The sequence below is a fragment of the Pleurodeles waltl genome, chromosome 3_1 (assembly GCF_031143425.1).
Source record: "Pleurodeles waltl isolate 20211129_DDA chromosome 3_1, aPleWal1.hap1.20221129, whole genome shotgun sequence".
NCBI classification, from domain to species: Eukaryota; Metazoa; Chordata; class Amphibia; order Caudata; family Salamandridae; genus Pleurodeles; species Pleurodeles waltl.
In genome coordinates, this window is record NC_090440.1 from 1,839,567,077 (window position 1) to 1,839,583,360 (window position 16,284).

At 45.2% G+C, this 16,284-nt stretch overlaps 1 protein-coding gene across 2 annotated transcripts; it reads left to right on the forward strand.

Moving 5' to 3' along the window:
• The first annotated feature begins 488 nt into the window (after positions 1–488).
• On the forward strand, positions 489–15,290 carry LOC138283430 (gamma-crystallin M2-like). Of its 2 annotated transcripts, XM_069221381.1 has the most exons (3): positions 489–520; positions 11,147–11,389; positions 14,909–15,290. In XM_069221381.1, the coding sequence occupies exons 1-3, from the start codon at positions 512–514 to the stop codon at positions 15,179–15,181; spliced, it is 525 nt and encodes a 174-aa protein (XP_069077482.1). In that variant the 5' UTR covers positions 489–511; the 3' UTR covers positions 15,182–15,290. The 2 variants fall into 2 exon arrangements, with proteins under 2 accessions (XP_069077482.1, XP_069077481.1); XM_069221380.1 differs by lacking the exon at positions 489–520 and having other exon boundaries at positions 11,132–11,389.
• The last annotated feature ends 994 nt before the right edge of the window (positions 15,291–16,284 follow it).

A 16,284-nucleotide genomic window follows, 5' to 3' on the forward strand; every position in this document is an offset into this window, starting at 1 on the left:
ATTCCACAGTAGGTATGACCTAGTAATTGCACATTTAAGGAATTTTACATATGCCTATCAATTATTTTTTTCTGCTGGTAACTTGCATAACATTCAGCTTTTTTTTTATTTGTTCATCTCTTGTTCTGTGGCCACGATTGCAGAAGTTCTACTAGAGGGCGCTGATAAAATCTTTATCATTTTAGCTTTCTCTACCTCGCTCTGCTCTCCAACGTTTCACTCGAACTAATGCATGAATCAGCAGGTGTGGGACCCTGGCTTAGCCGACAATTCAAAAGTTCATTCTTTGCTATGGATGACCCTTGACCCTTCTGGTCGTGTTACACTGAAGCTAGTAGAACGACAAAAGGACTTCCCCATACCAAAACGTATTTGAAAAAAAAACCTATACGTTTTGCTTCATCAGCAGAAAATACTCTTTGTTGAACTTGCATCCCCCTCCCTCAGAAGAGTATATAACGTCTGTTATCTGTCTGTCCTGAATCATACCGGCTGAACGAAAGCAGTCACCATGGGAAAGGTAGGACCACGGCTTCTGTAACATTCTCTGTGTAACCACTTCTGAGCTTTCATTTTCTATATCTCTAAATGCCCACATAAAGAACCGTTGGAAACTACAGATTGATCAGGTGTGCTCAGCTTATTACGCACAACATTTTGATATATTTAATTGGACCACATTAAAAAACACGGCATCCATGCTGGTCAGCTTCGGGCTCCACAAGTATCTTCTTTTGGTGAGAAAAATCAGCAAGTGGAATTTACAATGTGTGAAGTTAAGCACGAGACATAGATGATTTTATTTTTATTACTTTTGATACAGATTACGATAGAGTGCCTTTCTAAGTATTCAAAACTCACCTGAATGAAAACTGCATAGGTATATTGAATGAGTGGTTTAACTGTACAGAGGAAGGGTCATAACATTCTGGTGTAAATTTTGGTGGTAATTCAGATTGTGGGGTTAGTCAAAGGAGACAACTGTTGACAGAACAGAAGGCTGAACCCTAACCCTATGAACGAAGGCTGTCTGGGTAGTGCCAACCCAAGCGGCCAAATGCTATGCCTGGAATAGTGCTTTCAGTACCAGAGTACCTGCTTGCTACTAAGAAGTGCTGATGCTCTTTCGTTCGAAGTATTGCACGAGTACAGAGAAGTGCTGGTATACTCCCTTTCAAGCTAACAATGTTCAGGTACTCAGTACCAGACAGTACCTGCCAGTTTTAAGCACTGGCCTGGAATAGGAAGAACTACGACAACTGTCTCTAAAGATAAGACAATGACATGACTTGCGCCCAGTTTCAGTGCCGAGTTAAAATGGAGCAGGAGTGGGAGCGACCAAGAAGGGGGGGTCCGTAGGCAGCAGTAAAGGGAATGGGGATCAAGGGATGCTGAGTGAACGCAAATATCCAAATGAAAACAAAACAGAGGGGCAACTGGAGTGAAACAGAATAATACAGGACACCAGCTGAGTGAGGCTAAAGGATGGAGTGTGTATGAAGTGGGCCGGCTGCACGTCCTACCGAGACCCTCATGTGCCCTCGGCTACGGCAGACTTGGAAGCATTGTTGTATTACATGTCTTATCCTTATGAGTCTCAGAAAATGACGCATCTATAGCAATCCTCTCTAAATCAGACAGGCCGGTGCTGCATGTTGGGTTTTATTGCTGGTTTGGGTGACGTCAGGAGTTTCCACCCAAGTTATGAGATCCACAGTAATACTGGATGTGTTAATATGACTTGTGATATTACTGCATTGGTTTCCATGGGCTGTTTTATTACGAGTACCCGTAATTACCTCAAGATACATAATTGAGGTCACTGAAAGGATGAGAGAAAGAAATATTGTTGCTGTGGCCATACCTCAAGAGTGCAAAGGGCCAGGCTCTGATGACAGAAACCAAACATGGATTTAGGAATCGTTTTTTACAATCAATGCACTCCACATGTTGCTGTTAACTCCAATAAATAACCAACATATTATACGTTATATGCTACACTGTTAATTGCTTAAAAAGCCCACTCATTCCGTGGGAGATTGGAAGCAAAGCACCTCATAACCTGAGATACTTAGCATCCAAAGGCATTGCACAGGAGTGTAGCCTGCACCCAAAAATCCTTTTCGTCAGTTCTGGCTCAGGAGTGAAAGGGGGTTGTCAGTAGGCCTTGGTCGGAATAGTTGAACTGTCAGCCAGAGGGAGTAAGTAGAGAACTGCTCTCTCAGACAAAGAGGTTTGGAGTTAAAAAGCATGTGAACCAGAAAAGACATTTAATTTTAATAGGTTCTACTCACAGAGGTATTTTTGGCTGTAAACAGAGGCTTATGGCAAAAGGACCTTTTCTATTTAAGCCAGGAATTGGCAAAGGTAGTTTCCCTGGTGTAAATTCATTTACTAAAGCAGATTTCTCCACCACGAGTGCAGATAAATTCACAGTAGTAAATTGCACTGGAGGGTTGTGAAGTGGGTTCCAAAGCGTGCAACGCTCACAGTCCTGTATTCTCAAAACTCCTATTCTACCTCTTTCTACCTTGGAAATGGCCAGAGATTTACTCTGGCCAAAAGTAGGATGGGAAGGAGAACTGATCACCCCCATATTGCCTGGGGTGTAGGGAAGTAATTTTCCCCGAAGAGAAAAAAGTGCATTTGCACAGAAGGATCCGTTCCCCGTTTGTAGTCTTCTGTCTTTAGCAGAAATTTGCACCGCAGGACTAGAAGGCCACTGGAATAGAAACATGACATTTCCACTTGTAAGCCTGGATATCTGTATCTGACACAGCCTTGCATGGAATGTTACTGATGGGAATATTTGTGAATACCAAAAGAACAATGTAAAAGTAATTTGCATCCATACATTTACTTTTTTTATGAATAAGGCCCAACGTGTTTCTGTGGAGTGGTTACATTTTGAGAACCAGCAGCATTCTTGCCACAGAATTATGAAAACATCACAGGGGGCAGGGTGTAACTGGGTATGTCAAGATAAATGCACCGGCTTCCAAATCCAGATGGGAAGAAACACCTCCATTAACTGCTGTGAATTGAGTTGAAAGAAAGAGGCCTCGACCATAGCGCCAAACTGCGTACTGAGGGAGAGGGTGGTGTCCATCATTTTATTAGACAGTATTAACATTTTTTGCAAGCGTGATGTTGCTTTTAGCTGTTTCTGAATAACAAATGCAAGACTAGAGGACAAAAAAGATGGTGAAGAAAAGAGGTTGTTAGAGGGCAATGGTAGAATGTGAGATAAAAAAGTTAAAGTCCAGCATTGGAGCCTCAGGACTTTAATGCCTTTGGAAGCAGCCCTGGTTTCAAAGCTGTCTTAACAGCAGATGTGCACCCTCTTTTTCATCAGAAACAGGAAAGTTCAATGAAGGTGGCTCAAAACTGACAATTTATTGCCCAAAACCTGAGTATTGTAAAAGCTCATTTTTCTGATGGATACAACTACCTGTGGATTCCTCACCTCATGAATACTCCCATGGCGCCAGCATTTGACGGAAATCTTCTTACTAGTCTCTGCACGTCGACGAGGACGTCACTCTAGCCCACGCGACGCCGTCTGACGTCATACAGGCAATAAGAAGTCCTCGCCGACGTGCCGATGACAGTTCCCTTTTTTCCGTGCATTCGAAACGGTTATCTTCGAGGGAGTTACTGTTACCTTCGTGGTTACAGTGTATTGTCTGCTGCGTAGTCTTCTCTGCGGTAACAATGTCTCAGAGGAAGTCGGGTTTTAAGCCCTGTCGAGAGTGTGGGGGCAAGATGTCAGTTACAGATCCTCACTCCGACTGTCTATGGTGTTTGAGCTCCGACCACGACGTCTCGACTTGCGATTCATGTCAACACATGAATCCGAAGGCCCTCAAAGAGCGCGAGGCCAAGTTATTCATGGCAAAGTCAAAGAAGAAGGAGAAACATCATAAGAAGTCTTCTTCGCCAAGGTCTCACCGGCGTCATCGAGACTCCCGGCGCCGTAGAGACTCACGACGTCACTACAGCAAGGAGTCTCATTCGAGGTCACCTTCGGCTCGGCGTCGGAGGACTTGGGAGGTCAGCCCCACGGTCACGCCGCATCCATCGACGCCGTTGCCCTCTCCGGCGTCACCGACTTCACCTGGTCAGGCGTCAGTGATTGAGGTGGTGCAGCCTCTTGTGTTTTCTCCGGCGTCGCAGACGTCGAGGCCGGCGTCGGGGTCGCCTTCGATCCAGGCACCCCAGTATCCGGCTTTTCCCACTCCTGGAGCCGATAGTACCGCGTTTCTTAATGCGATGTATACCATCTTTCAGCAGATGGCTCCAGGAGCTGCTCCGGCTGGTCCTTCGGGGCCCTTGGCCTTTTCGTTGGGTGATCCTGCGCCTCTTCGGCCGGCACCCTTTATGCCCTTTCTCCCTTTTGGGAATGTGGGCTCGGCGCCGGTGCCGGCGTCGGTGGCCGCTCCGGTGGCTTCGGATGTTTCGGCCCCGGAGGTTGCCCCTCCGTCGAAGTCAGGATTTTGCCCTGTGACTCCGGTTGGTCCATCGGCTCCAAGACCTCGTCCTCCGGCTCCTGCCTCGGCGCCGAAGCTGCCTGTGGCGCCGGACGCGGCGTCAGATGCTTCTGGAGATCGGCGCCGTTCTTCGACGTCGGCGGAGGCCATGTCGACTCCGCGTATCGAGGAGAGACTTCATTCGAGGAGGCGTGCTCTCCGTCTTTTAGAAGAGCAAGAGTACCAGCGAGTCCTAGAGGAGGGAGAGATTGAGGACTCTGGAGACGGACTGCATGGTCTGGATACAGCCAGTGGGCTGGACACTTCCCCTGAGTGGGACCTTTCATCTCCAGGGGAATATACGGAGGAGGCTGCTTCCTTTCATGCTGTGGTGAGGAAGGCAGCGAGCTTTTTGGACCTGCCTTTGCCGGTGGCAGAGGCAAAGCAGAATTTGCTGACAGAGGTATTGCATCCGGCCTCTGCTGCAGCTGAGCCTCTCTTGCCATTTAATGAGGCTTTGCTGGATCCGGTGTTGGAGGTGTGGAAGAAGCCGGTGTCTTCCTCGGCCGTTCATAGGGCTGTGGCCAGGAGGTATCGAGCTGCACCATCTGACCCTGGCTTTCTCTCTAGACACCCTACGCCGGAGAGCTTGGTGGTGCAAGCCTCCTGTTCCTCAAAGTCAGCGCCTGGTTCCTTCCCGACGGTGCCTGGAGACAGAGACTCCAAGAAACTGGATGCGCAGTCCAAGAAAATATTTTCGGCATGCAGTTTGGCGTTGAAGGCCACCAACGCCACGTGCATTCTGGGGAGGTACATCCATGCGCTGATGGATGATATTTCGTCTTCATTCACGGAGCTTCCCCAGGGTCTTTTGGATGTGGTCTCGGACGCCCAGGCTGCCGCGACCCAGATTATCCAGTCTGGGCTGGACACGACCGACTCGGTGGCCAGGGCGATGGGCACGGCTGTGGTGGCAAGAAGACAGGCCTGGCTCCGAAACTCAGGGTTCTCTGCGGATGTGCAGTCGACCCTGCTGGACCTCCCGTTTGATGGGGACAGACTGTTTGGAGCCAAGGCAGATTCGGCCTTGGAACGATTTAAGGAGAGCAGAGCCACAGCCAAATCGTTAGGACTGCAAGCTCCTTCTTCCTCTGCCTCTTCTAGAATTTTCAGGAGGTTTCGGGGATTTGGGCGTGGCTCTTATTCCTCTTCCTTTCGGGGGAGGTTCCAGCAACCCGCCTCTTCCCTCCCCTATAGGTCATTTAGAGGGAGGGGGAGGGGTGGGGTCCGTACCAGAGGAGCCTCTCAACAGCACTCTGCCTCTTCCTCGTCCTCTGGAGGGGTGCAGCAGGGGAAGCAGCCTTAGGCTTCCACCGTTTCCCACTCACTCCTCTCCTGTAGGGGGAAGATTACAGCGTTTTCTCCACAAGTGGAGGTCTATCACAACGGACACTTGGGTTCTCGGCATTGTGGGAAAAGGCTACGCCCTTCCCTTTCGGGAGTTCCCGCCCCTCATCCCGCCCCGCCCATCTTATTGTTCAGAAGAACACCTCCTGTTGCTAGAACAGGAGGTTCAAGTCCTCCTTTCAAAGGGCGCGGTAGAGTTGGTCCCAGAGCAGGAAAAGGGTCGAGGTTGTTACTCAAGATACTTCCTGATTCCCAAAAAGGATGGTCAGTTGAGACCAATCCTGGATCTGAGGATCTTGAATTGGTTCCTCAAACAGGAAAAGTTCAAGATGCTGACCCTAGCACAGGTGCTTTTGGCGTTGAACAAGGAAGATTGGATGGTGTCTGTCGACTTGCAGGATGCTTACTTTCATATCCCGATACTCAAGTCGCACAGGAAGTATCTCCGGTTTGTGGTAGGGTCGCAGCACTATCAGTTTGCGGTCCTCCCGTTTGGTCTTACTTCAGCACCTCGAGTCTTCACAAAGGTGATGTCAGTGGTTGCGGCGGAGCTCAGAAGGAAGGGGATAGCAGTATTCCCTTACTTGGACGACTGGTTGATCAAAGCCAAGTCCCCGGAGCTTGTGTCGCATCATCTGCAGTCAACAACCCAGTTGTTGTTCGACCTGGGCTTTTCGGTGAACGTGCCCAAATCTCACCTGGAGCCCTCTCAGCGCCTCCTGTTCATAGGGGCAGTACTGGATACAACATTGAGTCGAGCCTTTCCTCCGCCTCAGCGGATTCAAGATATTCAGGAATTGGTTCCAATGTTTCGAAATGGAGCGGTAGTTCCAGTCCTCAAGGTCCTTCGTCTGCTCGGTCTGTTCGCCTCCTGCATTCTGTTGGTCACGCATGCTCGCTGGCACATGAGGGCTCTTCAGTGGTGCCTCCGAAGGCAGTGGTCTCAACACAAGGGAGATTTAGAAGGTACTGTCAAGATCTCCAGAGATGCTGCTGTGGAATTGAAGTGGTGGATTGCGGGCAACAATCTTTCACAGGGGAAGCCGTTCGCGCAGTCGCCACCAGTGGCCACGGTAATAACGGATGCCTCCACCCTAGGATGGGGAGCTCATCTGGGGGATCTGGAGATCAAAGGGCTTTGGTCTCCAGAGGAACAGGTGTTTCATATCAATCTGTTGGAGTTACGGGCTGTACGTTTGGCTCTCAAGGCCTTCCTCCCATCCCTTCGTGGTCAGTCGGTACAGGTCCTGACGGACAATACTACCACGATGTGGTACATAAACAAACAGGGAGGAGTAGGGTCGTACCTTCTCTGCAGAGAAGCTCTTCGGCTATGGTCCTGGGCAAAGGACCATCAGATTTGCTTGGTGGCAAATCATCTGGCCGGGGTCTTGAATGTACGTGCGGACAGTCTCAGTCGCCAATTCTCGGCAGACCACGAGTGGCGTCTCCATCCAGATCAAGTCTGTTTAATCTTCCAGATGTGGGGGTTTCCTCGGATAGATCTGTTTGCCACTCGGGAGAACGCGCATTGCCCGTTATTCTGCAGCCTCCAGTATCCGATGCAGGGAGCGTTGGGGGACGCGTTTCAGATAACCTGGTGCGACCAGTTGCTTTACGCGTTTCCCCCCATACCCTTGATTCCTCGAGTGTTGAGGAAAATTCGCCAAGACCGGGCCCAAGTCATCTTAATAGCTCCGGATTGGCCAAGGAGGGTATGGTACTCCGACCTTCTCCAACTCTCACTGTGCCCTCCGCTCCGTCTCCCTCTCAGGGCAGACCTCCTCTCGCAGTCGCAGGGGCAGGTTTTACACCCCAACCTCCAGAGTCTGCACCTACATGCTTGGAGATTGAACGGGGCAACCTGAGTTCCTTCTCTCTCCCGCCTGATGTAGTGGATGTTATCTTAGCGGCCAGGCGACACTCCACTAAATCTATCTACGCTAATAGGTGGTCTAAATTTGTTATGTGGTGTGGAGAGAGACAGATTGATCCCTTACATGCTCATCTGTCACATGTTTTGTCTTTTGCACTGTCTCTAGCGCAGAAAGGTTGTGCAGTAGCTACCATTAAGGGTTATTTGTCGGCCTTGTCAGCCTTCATTTGTCTTCCAGACCAACCATCGTTATTTAAATCCCCTATTGTTCTCAGATTCTTGAAAGGTCTTCTGAATCAATATCCTCCAAAACCATTCGTTATGCCTCAATGGGATTTGTCCTTGGTCCTGACTTTCCTTATGGGGTCCCCTTTTGAGCCTATGCATTCTTGCCCCTTAAGGTATTTGGTTATTAAAACAGTATTCCTGGTAGCTATAACATCTGCAAGGAGAGTGAGCGAGTTGCAGGCCTTATCGGTTAAACCCCCTTATATAACGTTTTATGGGGATAAGGTGGTGTTGAGGACCAAGGCTGCTTTCCTTCCGAAGGTTGTTTCACCCTTCCATTTGGCTCAGACAATCACTTTGTCCACGTTTTATCCTCCGCCTCATCCTTCAAAGGAGGAAGAAAGACTACATCGCCTGGACCCAAAAAGGGCGTTGAGCTTCTATATCGACAGAATGAAGGATATCAGGCTGGAGGATCAGCTGTTTGTCGGATACGTGGGCAAGAGGAGAGGAAAGGCAGTCCACAAGAGAACACTCTCCAGGTGGGTTGTTCTTTGCATTAAAATCTGTTACTCTTTGGCAAAGAAGGATCCGCCTGAGGGCATTAGAGCTCACTCCACCAGAGCTAAGTCGGCCTCTTCGGCCTTGGCCAGGGGTGTTCCTGTGGTTGACATCTGCAAGGCCGCAACTTGGTCGTCCCTTCACACTTTTGTGAAACATTACTGTTTGGACTCTGAGGTCAGAAGGGACGGTCATTTTGCACGGTCAGTGCTGCAGGATTTCTTGGTTTGACCATTTAGGCACCCACCGCCGGGCGTGGTACTGCTTTGGGACTCTATTCATGAGGTGAGGAATCCACAGGTAGTTGTATCCATCAGAAGAACGAGTTACTTACCTTCGGTAACGACTTTTCTGGTGGATACATTAGCTACCTGTGGATTCCTCACGGTCCCACCCGCCTCCCCGTTGCCTTTTTGGTCTCTCCAAGCAATCCTTGAGTGTGCTCCTTTTGGTCTTCAAAGTTGCAATACATTTTGCATGTATGATATTTGTATATATGTGTATATGTATATATAAATCTATATATATATTGGGTATATACATGATTCGTATGTATAAATATATTTATTTGTTTAAAAAAAAAAAAAAAAAAAAAAGGTTATATTAAATCTACAGCTATTTTATTGCAATGTTGTGTGATTTACAATATTAAGAGATGTTGCTTTGCTCTTTCATTGCATTGGGTTATTATTATTATTCTCATGCACGTAAAAAATGTTGGTACTGTCATCGGCACGTCGGCGAGGACTTCTTATTGCCTGTATGACGTCAGACGGCGTCGCGTGGGCTAGAGTGACGTCCTCGTCGACGTGCAGAGACTAGTAAGAAGATTTCCGTCAAATGCTGGCGCCATGGGAGTATTCATGAGGTGAGGAATCCACAGGTAGCTAATGTATCCACCAGAAAAGTCGTTACCGAAGGTAAGTAACTCGTTCGTTGGGCTTACATTTTCTGCAAAGTTAAAACCACCATGGGCAAGATTTACATTTAGTGTCCTTTTACAAAAAAGGCTCAAAGATTTATGGAAACAACATTTAAGAATTAAAGGTGAATACAAGTAACAATTGGTAGGTTGTTTGTAGCCTTATCTTTTATAGATAACATTAAGCATGCCGCTTGGTTTTGGTGGAGTTGGTCAGGTTTTGGAAGAGTGTTTCGAAGAATAATGTAAAAAACACGATGCTCATCTATTATGGAAATATTTATGTTATGATATATTATTATTGAGAACGTGTTTTACTCCTTCCCTTTGCTGGAAAATAATAATGGCCCTGTTGACATAGTTGGTGTTTTCATGATCTAGTGGCCCTGGGCATATGTGAACTCTTACTTTTCCAAAGGGGCATACATACTATTGGGTACTGGTCTTACAAGCCTATCTAGTGTGTGTCTCCAGTAGCAATAGGACACATTGCTTTTCTTAAAACAGGGGTATCCACCGTGCAGGCAGGAGGTATGGATCTGTGAAATACAGAATAGCCTCGTAAAATAACTGTTTACACAATTTATGTAAGTCAAACTCTTTTACATTATTAGTGATTATTCTAAATCGCTGGAAAGAATCTGGGTCTACATATGATACTCAAGGCTAAAAGGACATTGATTTTTACCCCATTTACAGTCAGCCAAGTTCCCCTTCATCCATCTCAGGATGTGCAGAAATCTAAGTTTAGTAACAGGAAATTAATACAGGAACCTTGCGGGCTCTTCCTGTATATAGTCCATATGCATCATTCAGCCAAGACCATGACAATGGATGATCTGACGTTTTTCATGCCTTTCTATGTTTTCCTAATTCCTTAATAAATTGATTGACAAGACCCTGAAAACTCAGCCCTGAATACAGTCTCAATCTGTGGCCAAGGAGGAGCCCCTGTAAAAATGATTTTGATTTCTTGCTATTAGCGTTCATTGGTGGAGAAGTGGCTCAGATAGATTATTATTATTCACTAGTCTGGTGGGATTACTCTTGTGGAGTAGCAACTTTACCTTTCCTTTTTAAAATTAAAAATCTTTTCTTCTGGGAGAGTTTTCAGTTAACTGTACAGTTGGACTTTGTTTGGTACATATGCAGCCAAGGCACATGCCTTTTAGGGCATCACTTGTTAGCAAGTATCCCGATAACATGTACATGATTATGCTGTTGAATCTTGCTCTGGTTGTATATGTGAAATAGTTGGTGGCGATAGGGTGGTGTTTACCGCCCTAAACATAAGACCATGGTATGTTGTTGTAATTTTATGAAACAACGTCCTCTGTATTGAAATTTACAGAAAAAATACAATATGTCCATCAGTGACATTATAAAGAGAAATCCTTTGACTTTTTAAGCTAGTTGTGGTAAGAATGATGACTCCATATGTGAATGGGTTTGCTTGTTTCTTAAAGCATTTTGCTCCACACATTCCCCTTCAGAAACAGAGTCACCCATATGCAGTCACTGGCATAGATCTATGACAATTACTGCATTCTGTGAAAGAGTAAACATGTAAAAAAGGAGACCACCACACCGTGCTGAAAAAGTATGCGTACTGTTGACATTTATGTTATTCTCAGTGTGGTTAGTAGTATACGCCATGGGCTGAATGTTATGTCTTCACTGCAGATCACCTTCTACGAGGACAAGAACTATGGGGGGCGCTCATACGAGTGCAACTCTGACTGTTCCGACCTGAACTCTTACTTCAGCCGCTGCAGTTCTCTCCGAGTCCACAGTGGTTGTTGGATGCTCTATGAGCACCCAAATTACTTGGGACGCCAGTACTACCTGAGAAGGGGGGAGTACCCCGAGTACCAACGATGGATGGGATACAATGACTCCATTAGGTCCTGTAGGATGATCCCAGAGGTAAGCCCTGTTATATATTTCCATTTTGAAAATCCCAATCATTTAAAATATGCTTGAGGAATACTTGTTTTGTATTTAAAAAGTATTTAACACACAGATATGAAAAGGATGCAAATAAAGCTAAGAAAATACGTTTCGTCTATGGTCTTTCAATGAATAGGATAGCCCATTTATTCCCTCCAGTTTTCATTCAAGCATCACGTTGTATTGTGAAGTACACTGCCATGAGAATGAGTGGCTGGCCAGCACTCTCCCTATTTGTGAGGGTGTCACTGACAGGGTAGCACGGTGTAGTAGTGTAAGATGAATGTACATTACCTGAGCTTCCACATTCAATTATTCCCACAGCTGAGTTGGGCTAAGACTACTGGTTCTCTCGGTATCGCTAATGTAAGTGATCTCACACTGGGCCTTTAGTCTGCTAGAGGTGTTTTAGGATTCAGTGGGATTAACACTAATAAAATACATTTAAGAGATGAATAGGGTCTCGGGAAAGGTTACACATCATTTTTCTAAACTAAGTTTCACTAGAAGAGCGGGGCAGGTATGAAGATATAATAAATCACAAGAAAAAATTTGTACATTTTTTATCATTAATGAAAGCAAATTTAAAGTATATAAAATAGCTGTATTGAGAAGTGAATATAAATTACTAATAACTGTGAAAAAAACAAAAGTTAAAACTGGAAAATATACCAGAAAGACTAGTTTATAAAATGTCCGGGCCAACATGATGGCCCAGTCAAAAGCTTCCTAAAGACTTGAGACAGGAAAATAGCTAATACCAGAGGTTTTGATTGCTAATGCCTGTCTTACAGAAAAGCAGAGCAGGGCTCCAATGATGAGCATAAGGTTAATCGCTAATTCTCAATGTCAGTGTACTGGCATAACACTCCTAGAAGCTTTTACTCGGGAGTATCAATAGCGAAGCAGATGCAGTGGAACTGGGACCTACGGGCCAGTAACTGTGGCTGTATTTTGCTACTCACCCAGTAGACAGGACATGAGGGGCTATCTACCATGCTTGCACCAGGGCCTACGTCGTTCTAGGTATGCTACTGCCAGTGGCAGCTGGTGATCACTGACAGTGGTGGAGTGTAACACCTGCCAGGAGTTCACCCTATTTGCTTTAAAATTTGCGCCACTGATACTCACTGACTCTCAAATGTAATCTCATTCCCCTCACTCTCACATTCTCTCATGTACTCATTCTCACTCATACTTACTCTCACTCACTGTTACTCACTTACAAACATACTAACAAATACTCATGCTTCACACTCATTGGCCCTATGCCTGGTGCAACTGCACCTGCTGCACCATGGATGTCTCCACCCTTGGCTCACTTCCACTCCCTGTCACAATCTCCAGTCACTCACTTCTTCGAGCACACTCACAATCCTTCACTCACTTCTTCATCCTAATTTTCACTTATTTGCACACTCAAACTCAGATTCTCACTCATTTTCACTCACATTGACACTTGCAAACATACTCACACTAACTTTCACTCATTCCCATCCAGTTTCAATCACTTACAAGCACCCCGTGAAACACATAGATACATTAACAGAGAAACATGTTTTATTTACCTCGCTTCCTTTGCTGCAGAGCAGGAATCTGGTGTTGGACACTGGAACCTTCAAGCCATGATTCCTAACGAGGAGCCAACCAGCTCTTCTTGGTAGAACTGGAAGCAAAGCCCTATCAGAAGCTGGAACAGAGTTGAAGATCCTGCTTTTACTGCTCTGTGTTGCTCCTCGTTGGCCTCAGAGATGCACTCATGTGAGCCCTGACCGCCACATATTAGCTGATATACTGTGCTCCCTGAGGCGTGTGCACTATGTCTGCTAAATAAAATGGATTGTGCCTGTGTGAGTGGACCATAATTGAACTTCAGCCCTCAGACATGCACAATCCAGACATCCACCTGCACAGTGTTGTGTTTTAACAGCACTCTGTGGCTGGATCATAGTTCGGCACTCTCAACACCTCTCAGCCCCTCTCAGCCTCAGAGGGCTGGCCATACAAAGTTGTGTATTCATGAACACTGCTAATTTAAATAATGCACAGTGTCGGGATTCGAAGAGGCAAAGTGCAGGATGTGGGGCCTCACTGGAGGTAGGGGAGCTGAGCCCTGGAGCCCCTGCCAAGGAGCCACCAGCGCATTTCTGAAGCATGGCAGTCTCTCCGGTAGGCATAGTTTTATGCCATCTAAAATGTGGTCGAGTTTGAACAACTTGGAACGTTATTGCAAAATCCGTCAGGTTTGAAAACCCTTAAAAAAAGCGAATCATGGATTGTCCTGTGTGTAACTACCTCCCATCTTTTCAAACTAGGCACCAGACGCTTTCATGATATTTGCTTACCTATATGCCTAATCTCACATGACACACCTTCTGACTCCTTCAAATGGCTTTCCTTGCCAAACTGCTTTCCTTCCACTTTATCCTCCCAGTTGATGACTTATGGAAACACACACTGGGGTCCTATGGTAGTGCACAGAGTCTTTCCACATCATTCCTCATCTCGAAGTTTATGTCTTATTATTCAGATAACAAATGTTAGCAAAGGCTTGTAAAGTGACAAAAGAACGGGTAAACGTAATTTTAATCTGCAAAGAAGAAATTACAATTTACATAACTTTTACATTGTAAAGGTATTATACGACTGCCAATGAATGGTTACTTATGACACACTGAGTATTTCACAAAAAGCTTGTAATTGTTACTAGTTAGGTCTTCAGTGTTAAAACTTGGTGCGTTTGGGATTTTCTGAAAATAAGACTGCAGCTACTTCCTGAAATTTGGGAAGGAACGGGCCAGTCTCAGGGCTACTTACACAGTCTGCCACCTGGATGCTTATTTGCAAGTTGAAATATGGCTAATTAATACTAAGACAGGCTAGAAAAATCTTAAGGTTTCCAGGAAAAGTTACACTCTCTCCCCATTAAAAATGTAAAATAGCGTTTTACAATTATATGGGCAGCAGGTGGAAGCTCTATCTACACACAGACTTTAGTCAGCATTGTGGCTGCACTTGCATTGAGAATTTGTTTAAAAAACTAAATCACAGGATGTAGGATAAATCTCATAATTGTAAATGTTCTGGAGGAACAGCACAGAACCAATAGATCTCCTTTACACTGATCGGAAGGTCCCTCCAGCATTGTTTGTACATAACAGATTGAGTATGTTGATCTGGAACACTTCACAATTCTAATTTAAATGAAGAAATAGGTGGGTCCAGGCGATTGGTCGACCTTTTGCCTTTCTGAGGGATTTCACCGAGGTCTGCTGGTGCATGAGCATTGAACCCCTTTTTTCTGTATGATAAAGTTGTATCTCAAGGTTTAGGAAAACACCATCAGTACATAGGACAAGAAGCAAGTAGTTCAGTCTAGGGCACATCAAAAAGATGAAGGCAAAGAATGACACAAAGCAAATATCCAACAAAAGCATTGACAAGACCACTCAATAACTTTATTGTGTTTCATTTTTTATTACTTTGCTAATACAGCACCGAGGATCTTTCAGAATCAGGCTGTATGAGAGAAGCAACTTCGGAGGCCAGATGATGGATTTTACAGATGACTGCCCAAATGTTTATGATCGGTTCAACTTCAATGACATCCACTCCTGCCAAGTAAATGATGGGCATTGGATCTTCTATGAAGAGCCCAACTACATGGGACGTCAGTACTATATGAGACCCGGAGACTACAGGCAATATAGTGACTGGGGTGCCGCCAGCCCCAGGGTTGGCTCCTTCAGACGAGTAAATTATATGTAATGTCCTTACAAAATAATCGCCTATTTCAATTTAATATTGAAAAACACTTAATAAAATTCATTCTTATTTAAAAAAAGTTTGTCTATTAAAAAATAACCAACATTGAAAATATATTCACTTCTATTTGAAACACAAGCAACATTTGGCACACGCAATTATGGTCTTACTCTTTTTACAGAAAGGTTTCTTGTATGGGTCTGTGATGGTATGAGATCAGTGTGTTTAGTCTGTAATTTTCATAGAATTATGGCTGTAAGTTACATTTTAACAACCACAAAGAATCTGGCATTTCATTTACATTTTTCTAAGCTAGAGAGTTGTACCTTAAAGGCTGCAGATACACTTGGCATACTTACTAAAATGTGTCCGGAGCTTCATTCATTATTGTGTACATATTTGATGCCTATTGCACTACCATGATTATTCACCTTCTCTAGGGGATATTTCCTTTATGAATGGAAAAGCCTCACCCACTTAATCATGGCATGCTCAATCATCGGTTAGTCCGACCCACCGGGTTCAGATGATACTGACCTGGTGGTCTCAACCATAACTCCAGGGAAGAACTAGCTCTTCCGGGGGTAGGGAGGTCTAGATAAATTGTCTACAGGTAAGTAGGGCACCTGTGTGGTAAAAAAGATTAAAGTTAAAACTATTTCAATATCTATCTAAAGATTATCTTGATTCAGGATGATATTGGGTAGGATTAAAACCAGTTAGCTCCCTTCTATACAATGGGGCATCTGGGTGTCTATTGGATCTATGATGGATCAGTACCCCCTTCTCAAAATGCCAACATGTTTCAGCCATCATAGAGGTACTTGCAAGGGAACTTAGTTTGCAAAGCATAAGTCCTCAAGCCTTCTTCAGGGCAAAACGTCTTCTATTCCATACTGTCTATTACATGCCTGTTATATCCAGCATGCATAAGGTAAGACTAAATCCTACCTGTGTCCTCAAAATTCATTACCAAAGAGAGGGCACATGGTAGGTTTCTATGTCATACGGTTCATTAGTGTTAATTCAGCACCCAATGTGAATCACACGTAGTGAATGGAAACACTGCACACACAGTACATTCTGGGTGCAAGGCTATCCCTTTG

Excerpts from the sequence above, each read along its gene's own strand:
- LOC138283430 (XM_069221380.1), top strand. The coding sequence starts at position 11,132 with ATGTCTTCACTGCAGATCACCTTCTACGAGGACAAGAACTATGGGGGG. Across the intron at positions 11,390-14,908 it reads CCTGTAGGATGATCCCAGAG|CACCGAGGATCTTTCAGAAT; the intron begins GTAAGCCCTGTT and ends TTGCTAATACAG.